At 41.2% G+C, this 21,178-nt stretch overlaps 1 protein-coding gene across 1 annotated transcript in view; it reads left to right on the top strand.

Annotated features, from left to right (window-relative positions):
* The first annotated feature begins 1,669 nt into the window (after positions 1-1,669).
* Positions 1,670-21,178, top strand: part of GAN (gigaxonin) — a 26,409-nt gene continuing 6,900 nt past the window's right edge. The window contains exons 1-9 of the mRNA XM_014310234.2: positions 1,670-1,728; positions 9,242-9,356; positions 10,193-10,543; positions 10,994-11,211; positions 12,076-12,197; positions 12,692-12,804; positions 15,465-15,614; positions 15,977-16,113; positions 16,598-16,726. Of these exons, the coding sequence (XP_014165709.1) occupies positions 1,670-1,728; positions 9,242-9,356; positions 10,193-10,543; positions 10,994-11,211; positions 12,076-12,197; positions 12,692-12,804; positions 15,465-15,614; positions 15,977-16,113; positions 16,598-16,726 (1,394 nt within the window). The remainder of the gene's footprint in view (positions 1,729-9,241; positions 9,357-10,192; positions 10,544-10,993; positions 11,212-12,075; positions 12,198-12,691; positions 12,805-15,464; positions 15,615-15,976; positions 16,114-16,597; positions 16,727-21,178) is intronic.

Genomic DNA, 21,178 nt, shown 5'->3' with positions numbered 1-21,178 from the left:
GCAGCTCTTTATATTTTGCTCACCTACTGTCTGCTTGCCTGGAACACAGGGAGCACGTGGGAACTACCTCAACAAAGAGGATATTTAAGCCCATATTCTTAGACAAATTTAATGTTGTTACGCAGGGATTGTGCTGCTGCATTACAAATTGAATTAAGACATTTTTGTTACCTCAGCAAGTTTTTGTCTTTGATTTTCATGCATCTGTGTGAGCAGATTTCAGATGGCTGTATGTGTTCTATACTGTTCCCCAAGGCTTTTCAAACTCAGTAATGGACCAGTAATCATATTTAAATCTTTTTTCAGAGGAGCATAATATAACTGAACAAGAATGTAAATGTAAGGTTAAGTTCACATTATTTTTACGTGCTTATAAATAGCTGTACTGCTTGTAAATGGGTTTTGGTCAGAAATAACCTGACAGCCTTTGCATCTTCTCACTTGTCCTGTTCAACCTTCTGACATTCCTAAAACACTGCAGACCTTGTAGGACCCTGCACAGCCACAGGCAATGCTGAAATAGATTTCCATGAAGATGTGGGGGGACGTGCCCCCATCACTGACCTCCTGCCCTTTCCTCTGTGTGCTGGCACTTGGAGCATTTGCAGTTGTCACAAGGGGAGCCTGCTGAGGCTCCATCCCTGTGTGAGTGTGTCTGGGAGCATCTGTGAGTGCTGGTGTGGGAGATGGGCTGGGATGTGCCTCCTGCACCCTGGAGGTGCCACTGGGCACTTCTTGTTACACCTGTTGGACAATGAATATTGTAGAGCAGGGTCAAGTAGGAGCCAACATATGCCAGGAGCTTCTGCTGCTTATTTCCTGGTACTTGTTTGGTCTTTACTGACATTTATAGAGATCTTTTATGGTGTTTTAAAACTTTTCTTCAATTTGGGATGAATATTGAGGTCAGGAACACGAATGGCAGCTGGAGCTGGGAGCTGTTTGGTTGTCAGAACGCCGTGCTCCCAAGTTCTGCTTTAGCCAAATCATGCTGTAATTGTGCCAGGGCTTGTTCCCTCTTCACTGGGTGTGCAGGGCAGTGTTGTGGTAACTGCACTGTCAAGGAGGGCTCTAAAGCCATTGTTGTCTTCAAGGTTTCTTTTGAGAAGTTTGTTTCTGGCAGTCTCCTGGGAGCTTTGGAGGCTGCCCTGGCAGTAGGAAGTCAGGATCAGATCAGGCCAGAATTTGCTTCCAGACTTTTTTTTTTTTTTTCAATTTGATATAATTTTGTTTTGGTTTTGATTTAAAAAAAAATAAATTGAAATGCAACCTATTATGTTTTAGTGGTAGCTGAGTTGTAAAGTCTCTGTGACTTTGAGAGGCAGTAAATCAAAATAGTTGCCTTGGCCAGAAACTCTGCCTGGCACAACTCAGAAGTGCCTACATGCATGTTATGTTTGGATAAGTAGTTGAGGGGCAACAGTGATAAAGGTATGTTAAAAGTTTATGCTTTAAAAAGGGATTTAGAAGTCACTATACCAGGCTTGAATGGGGAGTTGTTAATTATATTCCTGCTCCGACAAGCCCCTAGAGATTGCCTGAAGGGAAGAAGCCATAAGGCTCTTACCCAGCCCAAAATAGTAAAAAAAATACAGTTGGGCTGCTGCTACACGTCAGGCAGAGGGAGAACTGGGAATCAGAGCATCTTGTTTACCCAGGAGAACTAGAGATGAAATTTCTTGTCCTTTCTTTGTACCTGCAGACGCGCAGCTCATCTGTGCGCCTGACGTAAGAGGCGAGCTGGGATGAAGGTGTGGCAGGATGGGCTGTTTGGGATGTCTGGGTAATTTATACTCTGTAGGTTGCCTTTACACTTGTATTAATTGCCTTGTTTGGCAAAACTTTTATTATTAAAGAGCCTTTTTTATTCTTTTTTTTTTCCTTGATTTACAATGTATTTTGTGGCTGGAACAGAGCTGATGTGTCTGGAGCTGATGAGTCAGAAATGCTTCACTTCTGTTTTGGTTTTTTTGGTGGTGTTCTTTTTTAATTCTTTGAACCTGTTTTGTTTGTGTTGGTCTCATCTGTAGTTACTAAAGGAACTTTTTACTGTCATGGACTGACAAATATGAACCGTAATGAATGGTTTGAAAGGGTTTGTTTCCTCACTCTGTTCAGACTCTTATTCTGCATATTGTACTGTGCTGGTACTGAGGACCAATGTAGTGCCACCCATGCGCAGGGGAGTCTCCACTCCTGTCTTTGCCTCTCATATTTTATGTATGCCTTAGCTTAATATGTCCAAAAAACCAAAATAAATCACTGCTTATGCACAGCCCTGAAAGTCCTTGTCCCTATCAAGGAAGTATGTCCTTAATACCCTGTGGTTGGTGGCTGGTTTATGTCCTCAGGCATGTTGGTTTACATCCCCTGGACGATGTGGGCTGCCTGCTGCAGCTCTTGTTTATGGACATGGGGAGTGCTCTGTGTTGGAGACTCCTGTGCTGCTGAAATCCATGTTCCTGGTTCCTTTTCCATCTTGGCTGTGGCATTGCTTTCTGTGAAAGTCTTGCAGATCTGTGTTTTCCAGCTCTGGGCATATCCAGAATTCTGGTGCTTGCCTCAGTTGGAGTCCAAACATCTTCCAGCTGTTCCACAACACTACTCATGCACTTATAATTTTGTCCATTTGACTTCATACTTACCATCAATTATGAAAATCTTTCTCCAACTCTGTTGCTTATTGCTCCCATGTGCTGTAAGGATAAGTGAGGTATAAAAACCTGGTTAATCCCAGTTTTCCCAGCAGATCTATTGGTGTTTGTTAAATAATAATATTTACAGGAATAAAATGAAATGAAATGAAATGAATTAAATAATAATACAGGAATATTTGGGTTATTAGACACATACATGCTGCACAGCATTGCGTTTCTTAAATATATTTAACAGCAAATTTAGCAGCATGGGTACTATATAACACTGTACTTGTTTCTTCTAAAAAAGCTTTTTTAACAAGTTTAAAAGTGGAGTTAATCTGAAAGAAGACATATTTCAAGTAAGACACTCTTCATTTCTTGGCTTAAAACTCTATTTCAAAAATGTCTTCCCTTGTTTTTCTGAGGAAGTCCTGGTTCCAAACTGCTACCTAAAATGTGTGACACTGCTGGGAATCAATTCAGTGAGTGGACTTGTCAAGTGGAGCAGAAGAAAACCAAAGCCAAACCACCTCTCTAAACCCAGCAGGTGTTTCTGTCACAGAGCAGTGACTGCTGAACCAGATGAGCCTGAGCTGTGCTTTGTGGCATGCACAGGGTGCAGAGCCACAGGTGCCCAGCAGCTGATCTGCACTGCTTGTGTTTGACTTGTTGGCAAGCTCAGCTGGTGCAATTGCTTGGTTGTTTTCTGTGCTGGCTAAAGAAACCCAAAGTGAAATGAAACATCAGGTCCTTGGTGCTGCTGAGAACTGCCAGGGTCCGTCCTTGGGCACAGTTTGTTGAGTGTGTGTTCTGTCTACTTAGGGCCAACTCACATGTTTAGGCAAGACACTCTGGTTGAGGGTAGATTTCCAATTTAGATTACAATCTAGCTCTGGATGAGCTCAGTGTAATCAGGGTAATTTCAGATTTTCATGGTAAACAAGCTCTTCATTGAGCAAAGCCCATGAGCCCCGTACAGGTCACCTGTGCTGCTGTTGAAGGAATTGCCTTGTTCCTTTTCTTATGGAAAGGGATGAAGCCACATTTTTGCCTGACTTAAACTTTTCAATAGTTGAAAAAAATAAGTTATATGTCATAGTTTTTGTTTCTCTTAAAGCAAACAAAGAAACTTCTGCAAGTTTTTGTGCTGAGCTGTTAAATGGACTTGTTTGCCTTGAGATCTGAAGTTGGAGTTAGAGATAATCTTAAGGAGAGAGACACAGGAGAGACATAGGAGAGGCATAGCCAAAATCTTCTGAGAGCTGGCACCCTTTGCAGGGTGTGGTGAAGACTGACTTTTATGTGTGGTGCTAAAGGCCAGGGTGCGACCTCAAAGGAAACCTTCTGATTTGGTTGTAAAATATCTTTTTGGAGGATGGTGGTGGGTGGAGTGAACTGCTGCATCATGTTTTTATGTCTGACCTGTTTAATAATGTGATTATTAAGGAGTTTTTTTGCACGTAGAAAGACTAGCCTTTATGGGAGAAAACATTACAGGGATGAAGGCAGACAAATGAAAAACTTCACCATTAAAATGGTCAGTCCTAACTGGGACTTAATTAGATTGACCATGGAAAGCTTGTACTTGAAAGACTAAAACCTACATAAGGAAGCCCAGACCAGGAGACTAAATTAACCTTAAGTTTGCAGCAAAAGCAGATTTTTTGTTTTCTCCTTAGTGATGCAAAATCTCCAAGTACTCACTTGTCATTTTTGGGACTGAGTCATCCTTGTGAGCATGTTTTAGGTTTGGTGCATGTCTTTGCTGGAACAATTTGTTGGAGGTCCAACTTCATTTTAAAATGCTGATGCTCTCTGGAGAAGGCCAAAACATTGGTGCAGGTAAAGGATAAATCATCAAACCCCAATTTTATTGCCCTTTGGTTTCGAAGGACAGCTTTGCTACTTGAATATTAAAGTTTGCTAGTGTGGCAATACTGGCAAAGCATGTGTAGACCAGCCCTTAATGGCTAATCTGGAGCAAAATCATTAATTTGGGAAGACAGCTCCTTTCCAAAAGACAAGTGTCTCCCTCTTGTCTGGTTCCTGACACCCTGCAGTGTAAGTAGGTCAGCAAACTGTGTTTGATGTGATGTGAGAGCAGGTAAAAGTTTTGTGTTGCAAAGCATCAAACCCAAAGCATCTGTCTCTTGTTTCCCAGATTTTCTGATGGCTGTTCACTGTAAATATCAACAACCTGCTTGTGGTGAATGTGGTCTGGAGCACTCTTGTAGGCACAGTCTTTGCAGACAGGTGTTTTCTTTATTTGTTTAGGTTCCAATATACCAGCACTCCAAGGATTAAAGCTTTCCAAGAGTTATGCTCTTGTTCTCTGTATAACTTATGTGACCATTGTAAAAACACATCAGTTGTCTTTTCTTAGTAGTTTACAGATAAGGCAGAGATTTCAAAGATGAAAATATTCCCACAAAATTATGTCTGACTCACAAAAGAAAGTGGTGTCGGTGGTGGCCAAGTTCTGAATTTGAATTTTCATTTTGTTTGTTGTTTTGTCTAGTTGAGTATTTAAAAGCGATTATTCCCCTCCTATAAACGTTCAACTCTAAAATGTAAGAAAACCAAAGTATTGGGTGTGCTTTGATTTGTTCTGCTCTTTTAAAATAAGAGTAAGTTGGAAGTTCCATCCTAATTCTAATAAGAGCTGTGGACAGTCTTAATTTACCAGTTGTTTTGCTTTTTGCTTGTGTTTTTTTTTTTTTGGTTTGTTTTTTTTTAAATAATTATTTTTTGAATCTGTTTTATGTCATTAGAGGTAAATTGTTGTTCCTAGCAGTATCAACATTGGTTCTTGAGCCTGTGTTTTCATTTTGAGGATTCACCTTGCTTATACTGCTTACCTCTACAGAAGAGGTACTGGAATTTTTATCCTCATTCTGCCTCATGTAGAGCATTTCAGATGACTCATTAGGATTGTATTCCTTAAGTGATGTGGAACAGCAGATTCCAAATTTGTCACACAGACAACATCAAAACACAACATCAACCCATTTGTTCTTATGCCACTGGCTCAAGGTGTTGTGTGTGCCAGCAGTTTTCCTGACGAGGCACAAGATGTTGGGGTGGATGCTGAGCATTTATAGAACAGTTTCATGTTACTGGAAGCAATTTCAACTTACAATCATGATCTTAATTAAAAAATGGAAATTATTGTTTTAAAACATGTATGGAGTCAAGTTGCTCAAAATTAAATTACTTGAGAAAACGGGATGAAGAAGTTGCCTTGTTTCGTTTCCTCCAGCTCTGTCTTGCCTGCGCTCCGCTCCCAACTTGTGGGGATTTTGGTTGGCTGGGAGGGTTATTTCCTTCTATATCTCTGATGTTCTGGTCTTCCATCTGAATTAAGGAAGACTGAGGCAGCCTTTTCAGCTGTGGTTTGGCAGCTTGGAGTGCTTTTAAAGTAATTAGAAATGTTGTCCTCAGTAGGAAGCTGTCACATGCCTGCTTTAGAAGCAGCTGTGCTGCAGCTGGCCCATCTCTGCACCTTGGGCTGCTGGTTGCCACTTCCAGCTCTGAGCCACACAAATCACAGGCTGAATAAATCACCCTGAGGAGGAGCATGGCAGAAAGAAGGCATCCTCCTTCTGGGATGCTGACAGATTGGAAAGCCTCTGCTTAAGCATAGCTGCTAACTTACTTTCTGAAGTGACATTTGAGAGAGGGCAAGGGTTAAATATTTCTCCATGTGCTGCCCATTGTTTTCTGAGCTGGGAACAAATATGTTTGGAAACTTTCTCGTTCTGTCTCTGGTGTTATGACAGGGATGCCCAGGCCTCAGTTTGCAGGCGAGGTATGGGTGCAGGTCACAGCTGGTGCTGGGTGATGCAAGAGGAGATGTGGCTCCTTGCCCTCTGCTTGCACACCTCCTACTTCTCTCTCCTCCTTCAGCTTTCTTTCCATTTGGACTCATGATTTTTTTTTCCTTAAACTTTTCCAGCCCCAAACCTGGTTATAACACGTCCTTGCATCATATTTTTCCTCCCCTCTTCCCAACAGGCAGTAGCTGTCCTGCAGTTCTGACGTGAGTAACAAGGAGTACCTCCAGCTGCCTTTGGGAATTGCTCTCTTGGCATAGCTCAGAAGAACTTGTACTGAAATAAATAACCTTATATTTTATTAACCAAAAAATTAAAATCATGTGACAAATGCATCACTATTGCTTCCCATGACAGATGATAGGAACAAAACTTAATCTGAACTGGGAAGCATTTGCATAAGGTGAATGTTTGCCTAGATACAAGCGTCTGTAACTTTGAAGTAATTTGATTTGTTCTCAAGGTTATTTTTCTGCTTTGGTTTTGTGTTTTGGCCTTGCATGAGGGCCTAGGTCATTTCTTTAAAGCTCACGAACTGTTGATGCCTGAAAAAGTACACAGTAATTAGAACATCTACCCTGATAAGACCCAAAAACTCTGAACAACACTTTCATGTTACCAGGAGGCGTCAGTGTAAAGTCCACGCAATAAGGTGATTTAGCTTGGGTGTGTACAGGTGATGCTAAGATGAAAGTTGGTGATAAATAGCACTAGTCCTTTCCCTAATCTCCCCATTAGTGCTGGCATCAACATGCTTATTATATGCCTTGGACTTGTTTCAAGCCCCTCAATGTGTTGGACACCCCGGGTTCTGTGTAGATACTGCTGTGTATTGGATCATAACAGCTACTTACAGGTACCTGACTCATGTGAGATCCAGGGATCACCCAACTGTCTTTTCTGCTGAAGGAAGCCAGACACTGTGAAACTTGATACATTTTATGTTAAATTAAAAGAAAACAGAGTTTTGTCCTAGGAATCCAGAAATGCCTTTTGTTACAAACCAAGAATCCCAGAGCTCCGGTGTGAATGGAGGTAGTTTGGATAGATTTGTAAATGTGTGTAAAGGAGCCTTTGCTCTGTTAGAAGTGTAAAGGCACATTGCCCTGTGTGTATATGTTCTGTAGCTCATTTGGAGCTTGTAGACATGGAAAATGCACACTGCACATGGGCAAGGATAGCTCGGGTTGAGGTACACGTTGTATGTTCTGCTGGGAATGTACATTTGGGACAGGAGTTTTCAGCTGACAAGCTGTAAATCAGTGCCTGCTATTACAGCATGAGCTTTAATGGGAGTCACATAACTTTCCTAATCTGCTTCCAGGTGTTAGGAAATAAACAATTTCCTAACCCACGCCACGCTGTTGCTGTTGTTATTTGTATTGTACCCTGTGCCAGGTGCTGTGCAGGCAGGGTGAAGCAGCTCCAGCCCTGGTGCATGGGCACCGCTATCTCCGGGTGTTCTGCAGAGTAGAAAAGGAATGTGAAGGCAGGACCACAAGGATGATGAACTAAAGGGCTAAAATTACTGCCCTTATTCACACTTAAAAATAGCTCCTTACAGACTAAGGTTTTATTTGATGTGTGTTACAGCTTAATTTGTGAGAAACTTAATTTATTCTGATATGAGTAAGTGAGGCAGAATCTGCCCTTAGCTAAGACCTATTTATGTATTTGCTTAGCATGAGTGTGGATAGCAGGAGGCTGGACACTTTCAGCTTAGCAAAGCCACAGCTTTTCACATTAAGAAACAGATTCTATCTAAGGATATATTCAAATGAATGTTAAAAAGTTGTAAAAGCTTTATTTTAGAGTGCTGTGGTATAGATGTAGGTCACTATATATACACAGAAGTACGGAAACAAACTTTCTTGTCCTTATATAATGTATTCTTCATTGACCAAAATGTGGAAAAATATGTTAAAAACTGGTCTTTTATTAGCTCTTGTGGCTGTTGGCACCAAACTGGTGGATGCTGCTCCCTTTTGAACACTTAAAGTTGTCTCTCCTGGAAGAAGTGTTTGCAGTGACAGCTGGTGGAAAGCAAAGTGTCTGCTGTGCTATTATTACTTCCTCACCTTTTCCCCTAGCCTCCACCATTCTATTCACAGGCACATCACAGTGCTCCTGGTATGTTGAAAGAAATGGCTTGTAAGTGAAGTGTCCACTGATGTAGATGAATATTTAAAGCTCTGCTGAGCAGCACATGGGCTGTTCCCTGCAACTGTGAGTGCACGGCTTGGTTACAGCCAGGCACAGCATTAGGCTGATAACATCATAAACTACACAAAATGCAATCCAAATGTTTGTGCTGCCAGTGAATATTCTGATCACATCTTCTAACTCTAATTATTTCTTCCTTGGTAAAAAAAGTTTTGGTTTTGTTTTGCTTTGGGTTTTTTCCCACCTTTATCAAAGCAAATTCTCGTGTTTCATCTGTCAGCAGAGCTGCTGTTCTGTTAGAAAGTCTGAGTGAAGTTTTTGAATGCTTGTGATGAATGAGCTGGGATAAAACATACTTTGGCTCTTTGATGGCCTGGGTAGTTTGCAAGGCTGACAGATTTGTTCAGTTTGGAAATGTGATGAGCCGTATCAGAGGCCATACCTATCTGGTAATTCAAGGGACAGTTTTTCCATCACATTGAAAGGTTTTAACATCTCTGTTGTGGCCCAAGAGATCCATATTCTGAGATCTCAGATTCTTCAGAAACTGACAGCAACCAATGCCCAGATTTTGAACTTTGCTCTTTTCCTTTTCTCTTCTCTTAGAACAAAATTGAATTACAATCCTCCAAAGGATGATGGCTCAACATACAAGATTGAACTTGAAGGAATATCTGTTGATATCATGAAAGAGATACTAGACTACATCTTCAGTGGGCAGGTATGGTATTAAAAACCCCTAAACCTCACTTGGACTATTTGGCAAAATAACTTGAGTTTTAACACTGCTATCCTGAAAGAAGTTTAAAGCTTTGTGATGAAGGTTCTGCAGAGTGGGACTGTGCTTATGAAGTAGAGCAGTAGGCTCTGCAGGAGTTGTCTCCTCTTCTTGTGTCGCAGGGGAGGACTTTAAAATTTAGAGTCAATGTCAAATCCTTGTATTAAAGTTGGTGGCTACCTTCAGTAACCTGCTTTAAAACAGGCAGTGTTTGTCAGCTGTGACAGAGGACTGCTTTGGTAGCCACAGAGATGGAGACCCCATCACTGAGGGTTACAGTACACCAGGCACCCTCCCTCCCTGCCCCTCGTGCCCACCTCTCTGGCCTCTTGTCACATCTGCCTGCCAGGAGCCTTGGCAGGAGTTAAAGTTGGTGTGTCCAGTTTATTTGGAACCACACTGAGATTACTGAACAAGTTTAGCTTTCAGCAGAAAAAGGCAGATTTGGCTTGAAATTCATTCCTGCATGAGTGTTTAAAAGAATTTATTTATTTATTACAGCAAAACTCATTTTAGGTTCCCGGATGAGATGAGCAATTTTATGGTTGGTTACTTCAGGAACTTATCAAAATTTCTGCTGCACACCTTCTGTCAAGCAAATGCCTTTCCAACTCTGTGTTAATTAATTAATGGTTAGCAGTCATATATTAGTTTCTCCTGATTCTTACACTGGCTTTAATACTCCATTTTTCAGCCGCTGAGAATGAGTGTAATGAATGCAGGCATGTCATGGAACAAATGAGTGATAGTAGCTATAACTTCTAAATTAATTCTTGCAGATCAGGCTAAATGAAGAAACTATCCAAGATGTGGTACAGGCAGCTGATCTCCTGCTGCTTACAGACTTAAAAACTCTCTGCTGTGAGTTTTTAGAAGGTTGCATAGCTGCTGAGAACTGTATTGGTATTCGGGACTTTGCACTGCACTATTGTTTGCATCATGTTCACTACCTTGCCTCAGAGTATCTGGAAACTCACTTTCGAGATGTCAGCAGCACAGAGGAATTCTTGGAACTGACTCCTCAAAAACTGAAAGAAGTGCTGTCGATGGAAAAGCTCAATGTTGGAAACGAAAGATACGTCTTTGAAGCAGTGATTAGGTGGATTTCTCATGATTCAGAATCCAGAAAGGTCAGAACATCCAAATGTTTGTATTTTGAATGTCACAAATTGGAGTGTTCATTCTAATCAGTGGGAACTTGAAACAGATCTGTTTCTTTCAGGACTAATCTGACAGAATTTATTGAATTTTGCCTGAAATGCAGATCACAGCATTACAGTAAAAGGGTGAAAGCTGTGTGGTTGATATATTATCTGCTGCCTTCATTATTTAATAGGCATTAAGAAAAAAAAGCACCATTTTGACATTTGATGATATAATCTTGTTTGGATGATGGGAGAGCAAGTAGCATGTTTATAGAGAAACTTCGAGGACTTGATGTGTTTTCTTACTAACACTCTCTTGTATAGTTTATTACTCGCCAGTATCAAAAACTCTCAAGTATTTGCTAAGCACAGAAGCATCTGCATGTCTGGGTGCCTCCGTGCTGGGGGTGACTTTGTGTCTGTGCATGTCCCCAGGTCCACATGAAGGATGTGATGTCGGCAGTGTGGGTGTCGGGGCTGGACGCGGCGTATCTGCGCGAGCAGATGATGAGCGAGCCGCTGGTGCGCGAGATCGTCAAGGAGTGCAACAACATCCCCCTGACACCCCCGCAGCAGGGAGAGGCCATGCTGGCCTCCTTCAAGCCCCGGGGCTACTCCGAGTGCATCGTGACTGTTGGGGGGGAAGAGAGAGTGTAAGTGTGCAGTGGTGTGGCAGCTGGTCCCAGTGCCAGCACTCACAGCTCTGAAAACACAGATGTGTGCACCTATTGCTTGTTACTCTATCATTTGAGTTTGTTTTAGGTTGGTCAGACACACCTAAAATACCTTTGGGAGTGATTCAACAATAAATAGTTATTTTGTTTCTGACATTCAACATGTAGTAAACTTTGAGTAGGGTTGTTTGTTCAGTAAGTGTTGGCTAGATTTTTTTACGCTGAATAGACTTAAAAACAGAATCATTTCTGATGATCTGAAAAGCATCTCTATCAAACCTTAGGGGTAATGAACATGTGCTTTAAACTGTTTTGTTTATAATAGATGTGGTTCCAAAAAAAAAATAGTCATTATTGGTGCATCTGAGATAAGGTGAAAATTCCTGTTCCACACAATAATTCCTTTCTTTTCTTGAGTACCCCCTGGAGCAGAAGGGAGGGTTCAGTCCTGTTTAAATAAATTTAGCATTTATATGTTAGCTCTTTATAGAAGCGTAGTAAACCACTCAGATAACATTTTGCATGTCAGTTTGTGAATCACTTTACTCAGACATTACTAATACTGTCTATCAGTTCTTCTTAGCTCGTTCAAAGTTCATAAAAAAGGTTACAGGCAGATACAGTAGGAATGAAGTGAATCAGCTTTTTATGTCTCCAGGTCTGTACAAACTCAATTTACATGTTTGGCTTGGGGATCTTCTCCTTACCAGGGAAATGCCACGTGATGAATATACAGGAAAACAAGAACAAGCCAGCTTTGGACACGAGCTGTTAACAGTGAACTCGTAAAACTCTGTCTTTGTCTTTCTGTTTCTGTTTGTTCCCTCCCCACCCTGTGTTCAGATCACGGAAACCAACCTCAGTGATGCGGTGTATGTGTCCTCTTTATGATCCCAATAGACAGCTCTGGATTGAACTTGCTCCTATGAGTATTCCAAGGATCAATCATGGAGTATTGTCAGCAGGTAAAGGGGAACTTCATCTTTGTAGAGTCAATGTTATGAAAACTTACCAGTGCCTCAAAATCTGATATACAGCTTATAATAATATATTTTCTTCAAAACTGACTGCACTGGGGTTATTTCATGCTTCCCCTTTGTCTGCCCAAAACTGTACTTGATTCTGTGAAAATCCCTGTCATCTGAGTGTCTTAAAATCACTATTCCTGCAACATTTTGTGGGAATCTGCTACATCTGTCTCTCCAGGAGTATTTAATGTTTTAGGTAAATTCCAGTTGCTGCATCACTGAAAATGTTGAAGGGTATCTGCAGGGGCAGACTTGAGTCAGATGTATTTGCTTTACCTTTTCCAGTCCAGAGTCTGACCTGTGACTGGTCTGGATCTCTTGGTGAATTCCAGAATACAGCTCACCAGTCATGTTGTTTTGCTCAGTGTGGAGGTGTGAGTCCTCTTCTTGAGAGTCCTGTTCCTAAGATCATGTTACATTTTGTTTTACAGAAGGATTTTTATTTGTGCTTGGTGGTCAGGATGAAAACAAGGGAACGCTAAGCTCTGGAGAGAAATATGATCCAGACACCAATTCATGGAGTTCCTTACCACCAATGCATGAGGCAAGATCTCTATCTAACTGTTGGGATTTAAGTTTTTACTTTGGCAAAATGTTCCTTTTCTTCTGCAAAATTTTATTCTGAATCTCCAGTCGCTTGCATCTTACACATTCCAAATCACGCTACAGACTGACTTCTGTTTATATCCTGTTGTTCTTGTGGTCTGATGCTGACTGCTGGATCTGGAAAAACTAAACAATTGGTGAAGAGCTAACTGTAAGATGAACTACAAAATTTCAGGAATTTCATAATGAATCAGTCCTATAGTATACTTAATGTTCTGCGTATACTGGCCTTCTAAAACAAGAGACCTCTGAGATGGACAAAGGGATCGGACTGTGCAGAAAAGATGGACAGAGGACTGGCCAACATACAGAACTTGGCTTGCACAGACATATTTAGGTTTGGTTTGAGTTAATGCTTCCTTCTTCATAATTACATTCCATCAAAAAGTAACAGTTTGTTATTTGTAAACATAGATCCTTAATACACCTGTGTTTTTATCTTTGTAAATCAGCACAGGGTGTTTATTAAGAAATTGTTTACCACAGGTTTTTCTTCTTTGCAATCTCTGGTTACAAAGGCATGTAGATTTGACTACAATTTTAGTTATGATGCATTAAATTTCCTGCTTGTGATATGCTTGCTGTGAGACTGAGGGGTAGCTGGGCTCATACATACAAAATAGAAGAGCTGCCTTTGCACAGAGAATGGGTCAGGCTTTGCTGCTAGAGAGACCTGAAAGCAACAGCTTCATTGTGGAGACCACCACTACGGGAACTGAAATATGGCCAGGCTCTGTTCTTAGATTTCTCTGTGGTCTCTTTGGCTTCTGCTGCTCTGCTTTTTTTTATTTCTTTTGATACCCTTTGTTTTGTTTAGTTGATTAAATTAATAATCTTATGCTTATGAAATTTAGGGCTTCACCATTAAAAAAAAAAAGCCAGGCATAATACCAATAGCACTTTGCAGACAGTTACTCTGAAAAATAGTCAGCAGGTAAAGGGGAACTTCATCTTTGTAGAGTCAATGTTATGAAAACTTACCAGTGCCTCAAAATCTGATATACAGCTTATAATAATATATTTTCTTCAAAACTGACTGCACTGGGGTTATTTCATGCTTCCCCTTTGTCTGCCCAAAACTGTACTTGATTCTGTGAAAATCCCTGTCATCTGAGTGTCTTAAAATCACTATTCCTGCAACATTTTGTGGGAATCTGCTACATCTGTCTCTCCAGGAGTATTTAATGTTTTAGGTAAATTCCAGTTGCTGCATCACTGAAAATGTTGAAGGGTATCTGCAGGGGCAGACTTGAGTCAGATGTATTTGCTTTACCTTTTCCAGTCCAGAGTCTGACCTGTGACTGGTCTGGATCTCTTGGTGAATTCCAGAATACAGCTCACCAGTCATGTTGTTTTGCTCAGTGTGGAGGTGTGAGTCCTCTTCTTGAGAGTCCTGTTCTTAAGATCATGTTACATTTTGTTTTACAGAAGGATTTTTATTTGTGCTTGGTGGTCAGGATGAAAACAAGGGAACGCTAAGCTCTGGAGAGAAATATGATCCAGACACCAATTCATGGAGTTCCTTACCACCAATGCATGAGGCAAGATCTCTATCTAACTGTTGGGATTTAAGTTTTTACTTTGGCAAAATGTTCTTTTTCTTCTGCAAAATTTTATTCTGAATCTCCAGTCGCTTGCATCTTACACATTCCAAATCACGCTACAGACTGACTTCTGTTTATATCCTGTTGTTCTTGTGGTCTGATGCTGACTGCTGGATCTGGAAAAACTAAACAATTGGTGAAGAGCTAACTGTAAGATGAACTACAAAATTTCAGGAATTTCATAATGAATCAGTCCTATAGTATACTTAATGTTCTGCGTATACTGGCCTTCTAAAACAAGAGACCTCTGAGATGGACAAAGGGATCGGACTGTGCAGAAAAGATGGACAGAGGACTGGCCAACATACAGAACTTGGCTTGCACAGACATATTTAGGTTTGGTTTGAGTTAATGCTTCCTTCTTCATAATTACATTCCATCAAAAAGTAACAGTTTGTTATTTGTAAACATAGATCCTTAATACACCTGTGTTTTTATCTTTGTAAATCAGCACAGGGTGATTATTAAGAAATTGTTTACCACAGGTTTTTCTTCTTTGCAATCTCTGGTTGACAAAGGCATGTAGATTTGACTACAATTTTAGTTATGATGCATTAAATTTCCTGCTTGTGATATGCTTGCTGTGAGACTGAGGGGTAGCTGGGCTCATACATACAAAATAGAAGAGCTGCCTTTGCACAGAGAATGGGTCAGGCTTTGCTGCTAGAGAGACCTGAAAGCAACAGCTTCATTGTGGAGACCACCACTACGGGAACTGAAATATGGCCAGGCTCTGTTCTTAGATTTCTCTGTGGTCTCTTTGGCTTCTGCTGCTCTGCTTTTTTTTATTTCTTTTGATACCCTTTGTTTTGTTTAGTTGATTAAATTAATAATCTTATGCTTATGAAATTTAGGGCTTCACCATTAAAAAAAAAAAAGCCAGGCATAATACCAATAGCACTTTGCAGACAGTTACTCTGAAAAATAAGATTGTGTTCATTTATTCACAATGGCAGTTATGTTTTTCAATGTTGACTTTATTGATGTTCCTTAGGCACGACATAATTTTGGTGTGGTAGAGATTGATGGGATTCTGTATATTCTGGGAGGTGAGGATGGTGAAAGGGAGCTGATCTCTATGGAGAGCTATGATATTTATAGCCGGACCTGGACCAAGCAGCCAGACTTGACCATGGTTAGAAAGGTAAAAACTACATCCTATATTATTGTGTTGCTTCTTGTTAAATAGTCAAGGCAGATATATGAGTGTGTGTGTGTATATATATATATATATATGTATAAAAATATGTATTTTAATCTTTTGCTTCAAGTAGAAGCTGAAGCAAATAGCAGCTGTAGCTGCTCACTCTCAAAATTAAATGAGAGTGAGCAGCTTCTTCTCTCTTTATACTCCAAAACAAAACTGTGCCTGAGCATTTTTATGCCTCACATTGTTTGCCATGAGTTATAGACAATCCAAATGCCTCTGTGTGTGTGTATAGACAGCTCTGAGCTCTCAATACATTTGCGTGTCATTTCAGATATATTTTTCTTTTTTTCCATAAGATTGGCTGCTATGCAGCTATGAAGAAGAAAATCTATGCAATGGGTGGAGGCTCCTATGGAAAACTCTTTGAATCTGTGGAGTGTTACGACCCCAGGACTCAGCAGTGGACAGCAATCTGTCCTCTCAAAGAGAGGAGGTGAGGGAAAATGCAAGTGGGGGGACTAGGTTGCTTTTCCAACCCTCTGATGGGAGGAAAGTGTCCTTTTTCTGATGAATCTGAGAAGATGGCCTATGAATCGCACCAGGTCTTTCTGAGTCATGGTGGCCTGTAGTTAACATGTGGCTGAGTAAAGACAAGCATCCAAGCAATAAATACAAATTTTGTAGAAATATAGCCCTGATGTTACAGGCACTAGTTCCCTGATGCAAAGTGAAAACAAGAAATGATAGTTCAATTGGAACTTCACAGTATTTCTAGACAGAAATCTTTTTACGGGGCTTTTTTTTGTGTGATCTGAATTAGGTGCTTACAATTAATATCCATGACTCATCTTGTTGGATATTTAAGGCATCTGTGTGTATAAATAAATAAAAGAGTAAAAGATGAAGAAAGTTCAGAGGGATATGCAAAAGGGTTTTGATACATGGCATTAATATTTTTTCCTTGTTTGGATTTTCAGATTTGGGGCAGTGGCCTGTGGAGTTGCCTCTGAGCTTTATGTATTTGGCGGGGTCAGGAGTCGTGACGACAGCCAAGCCAGTGAGATGGTGACGTGCAAATCAGAATTTTATCATGATGAGTTTAAAAGGTAACTGCTGCAGCTCTAAACACAGACAATAACTTGCCATCCAGTCATCTGCCTGCTCCCTCACCCCTTGTTCCTGCACTCTGATTCACACGGGGTCTGTGCCATGTGCCTGTTGCTCATTTCACTTTTTGTCACCCAGTTTGGCTGTCACTGAAGGCCCATCCACTCCACTTTTCCCTCTAACATGCCAAGCCTAATTCTGTGGAGCCACCAGGTCCTGAGTGCCCCTGGACAGGAGAAGCACCTTGGTCACACAGGGAGTTTGTGGTTCTTCCCCTGCACTCTGCAATTTCCCCAGGTGCAGGGTACTGCTGCTCCCACCCCTGCTCGTGCCCACAGCTCCCTGTTGAGTGCTCATTACAGGTCTTTTCCAACCTAAATGATGCCGTGGTTCTGTGGAGGAATGTATGTATGTACAGGGATATTTCTTCATGATCCAGCCCTATCTCCAAAGATTTGCAGCTTAGGGAATTCCTAAACTAGAGATAAGAAATTTGATGTGTTTCTGTTCCACGCATTTGTAGCTGATGGCATCCATGTAGGCTTTTGCCATAGGAAAGACACTATGGATGCTATACATCCCACAGGCACCTCCCCACACTGCATGGCTCATCTGCTTCTGTTTCTTTTGAATTTGCATCCAATTACTTAATTTCTTATCTCTTGGCTCTGGTAGTGGAATCCACCCTATATGTGGTAACCATTCAAAATGTTACCTTACATTGAATTTTTTGTTTAGTCACCTTGTTCTCCAGTCATAACTGACAAGCTTGGTTCCTCCAGTGACTTTTTTCTTGCATATAACTGTAAATTGGATTATTCTTCTTTCATAAATTAAATTTTAAAAAGACTTTGTGGTCAGATGTTTCAAGGCTTGTTGACAAGTGAAGGAGATTAGCATGTCTTTATTAGAAGATCAAGACTGATTTATGACAGTGACCTGTATAAAAGGACACAAAAATAGAACAGTAGATGTAAATTCATTATATAATTTTCTTGCAAGATATGGCTGTAAAGAGACTTTAATTTCTGTATGAAGAGGTCTTCTCTGTTGTTCAAAGTGATGTCTAAACTAGCTATAATCAAATGAAGCTGAAGAAAAACATCCTTTAAATTGGTTAAAAGAAGAAGCCAGATCAGAGGGGCTGTTGGTGCTGCTGCTCCCTTAGTGTTTGCTAGCCTTCTGGAGGCTGGGGAAATGGCAGAAATTTATTAATGTTTTGCAAGAGGTCTTTGAAAGGGAAAGAACTGTGGAAAGAAGTGCTCCCCTCTCTCCTACTTGCTATTTTCAGCTGATTTACTTGAAATATTTCCAGTCTGATTCTGTTCTTCAGAAGGTTATAGCTCACGGTTCCCCAGCAGTGGCTGCAGACCTGTTTCACTGGTTGATGCAGGTTGAATTTCCGTGCAGTGGAGTTTGGGGAGCTGGGAGGGCCCAGCCTGGGCGCTGCCATGGTGCCACCTGCTGACTGCACAGCCACACCTGCCACAGTGCCACGGCTTTGTGTCTTTGCTTGGTGGCATCCCCAAGCATTGCAGGGTCCCAGTGGAGCAGTGATAAAGCTGCAGCTGCCCCAGCTGCTCTGAGTGCTGGCTGTGTGGTGTGAGGCTGTGCTGGCACAGGGCAGGGCAGGCAGCAGAGCTGGCTGATGGAGATGATGGAGGAGGCTCATGGGCAGGGCAGCTGAGATACCAGACTTTGCCTTTCTGCTCTGCCACTGCCCAGTCTGAGCTTGGAAATGTAACTCAGCATGAACCTGCAGGCAGGGCACAGGTTTGGGGTGTTTCTATGGTGACTGGGGACCAGGGAAGGCTGGAATGGTGGCAGCTGCTCCCAGGGTTTAAGAGGCCCCAGCTCAGCCCAGGGGTGCTGTAGCCAGAAGAGGGTGCAGTGTCTCTGTGTTATGTTCCAGCACTCAGCTCCAGGGTCTGTCAGTTGTCCCAAGTTTCAGTACCCTCAGAGCTCTATGTAGCAGGTCAATTCTAGCAGTCTCAAACCAAAATTCACAGTGACTTTTTAAAAAGTTACTTGCCAATACTTTGTAACGAGCTGTGGGCTTTTCCAGCTGTTTTTAAGTGGAGAGCTCCATTATGTTCACTGTCTGTGTGGATGCAGAGAACTCTCTGGGCTGTGAGTTCAGCTGTGGATGGTGCTGGTTCTGGGGTACGTGCAGCAGTGCACACCTGTGTCATCTGCACAAATTTCCATGTGTGCCTCAGGCCTCATTGCCAGAGCACAGGCTCCAGCATCCTGCCAGGCACCCAGAGCCTGAGTGTCTGAGTTACAGGTTTTACTCCAGAGTGAATGTCTAAGGATGTACTCACATCAGTATATAAACATATTAATTCATGTAAGCTGCCATAATTCTGGCTTGAATTGGATTAAAGGACTGGACTTGTTTAATATTGTTTACTTTGACAGCAACTTACTCCAAAATAACTCACAGTACAGAGTCTTTCAGAATTGTTATTCTTAACCATGACGCAGACTTTTCAAAGACTGGGGATATGCTGAGATCTTCACACTAGCAAAAAAATAAACACTGGACTCCTGTTAAGCTGTGCTGTATAAACGAGTAATAGAATAAATGAAGTGAGACAAAATAGTACCATCCACATGGAATGTGAGCAGGGTAATGTAGGAAATAATTCTCGTACTTGAAGTGCTGCTGTAACTGAGATTTTTCAATTATTAAATATTTTGTCAGGCTGTCTTTAGAGTCATGTGCATGAGTGGATTTAAGTGAACCCAAAGATAGAAAAAGCTGTATGTCAGACTGCAGGGTTTTTGCAGGATGTAGATTTTTTTCAAAGTCTATAGATTGAGCTTTGTGTGCATTGTATCCTGTTTTTTTAAATATTGATCAAGCTAAAAACAGATTTAATGAATGTGAAAATGGAAGATGGAAATGTGAAGGTATCCTTCACTCAGTGATCCAGTGTTGGTCTACTCCATAAAAAGCAGGAAGTCTTAAATACACACTCAAGACCTTGATGGGTCAGACTTTCTATGAGGGTTCATAATTTATAATGCACTTTTTGCACCGTGTAGGTGAGTGGAGAATTGGATGATGTCTGTACACACTTGGGTTTTTTCTTTTCTATGTGGATGGTTGGAAATATTTAATACAGCCCAAGTTGACTTCAGGATTCTCTGCAAGATCTGCTGATATGTGGCCACTGCTGCCTTTCCCTGGTGGTCTGTAAGTGGGGTAGGATTTCTTCCTTCTTCTCATGATTCAAAAAAGAATCACGAAAATTTGCAGGTACTAAGGGGGATAAAAGTGAGAGAGAATTTTCAGCAGCAGTACTTGGGTAAAATATCCTTTGCAATGTTCTTTTTGCTACTGGAACATCTTGGAAATAAGGAAGAGCTTTCAGCAGCATATAACTAGTGAACTAAACAGTCTTGTAACATAGTATGTGTAATTAGCAACATTTTTCCAGTCAGTGTGCAGAAATTTCATTAAAAGCAAATGCTTATGCAAATTGATTGACAGCACTGTCAGATGAGAGGAATGTGGATTTTCATTCATTTCCAAGCTTCCTTTCTCAGCTGGGGTGATCTTGAGGTGACATGTCTGGAATATGTTGGCTCTGTATCACATCTTTATTTACTTCCCACTTGGAAATAAAGCAGTTACCTCCATCCCACTCGTTATCTACAGCAGTGTGGATGGATCATTTTGTTTCTCTCACTTTAAAACGGAAAGAAATTAGGCTTCCTTCCTTTTTTTTTTTTTAAATGGGGTGGAAGCCTGCTCCTGTTTCAGACCCATCACTTCTGCCCCTGGTTGCAGCAGGACTTGCCTCCCCCCTGCTCCTCTTGGACTGCGTTTGAGTGGAGCCATCCCAGGGAAGTACGCAAGAGTTCTGTTCCAAGGACTGTTTTCAGATTCCTGAAGATTATGAATTTTTGGTCATGGTGTTTTTTCCATACTGTTCAAACAGCAGGCACAACCCACATTAAGCTGGAGCTTAGTCAAATTCTGATGAAACGTGACCCCTTGCCCTTCCTGTCTTTGTTCCTTCCTAGTTTTAACTGCTAAAGCTGCTGTGAGTGTTCCTGAAAAGTGCTGCCTGTTTTTTAAAGCATACACATTGAGAAAGCTTGAGGATGAATTTTCACAAGCAGCTACAGAAACTTTGATACTGTCCTTTGGTGATGCACAGTATGAAAATGCTTGGGTCTCACCCTGTGGGTTTAGGTTTTTCTATTTAAACGCCAAAACCCAGAGTATCTAGTGCAGATAAACTCCTGATTTGAGTTTTTTCCCTTCCTTAACCTGGTCCTATAGTTAGAACTTAAAAAAAATAATAATAATCCAGTCTTCCTTCTGCATTTCTCTGCTACTTACTCAGTTTTCAGAATTCTAGGTCACTTGCTGCTAAAAAGCAATGCAAATGCTGTGCCCTCCTCCTACAGTAAGGGAAGGAAGCTAATGAAATATG

This window comes from Geospiza fortis, unplaced genomic scaffold (genome assembly GCF_000277835.1).
Source record: "Geospiza fortis unplaced genomic scaffold, GeoFor_1.0 scaffold1081, whole genome shotgun sequence".
Taxonomy (NCBI): domain Eukaryota; kingdom Metazoa; phylum Chordata; class Aves; order Passeriformes; family Thraupidae; genus Geospiza; species Geospiza fortis.
Note: the sequence above shows the minus strand (reverse complement) of the source record. Positions and strands in the feature narration are given on the sequence as shown.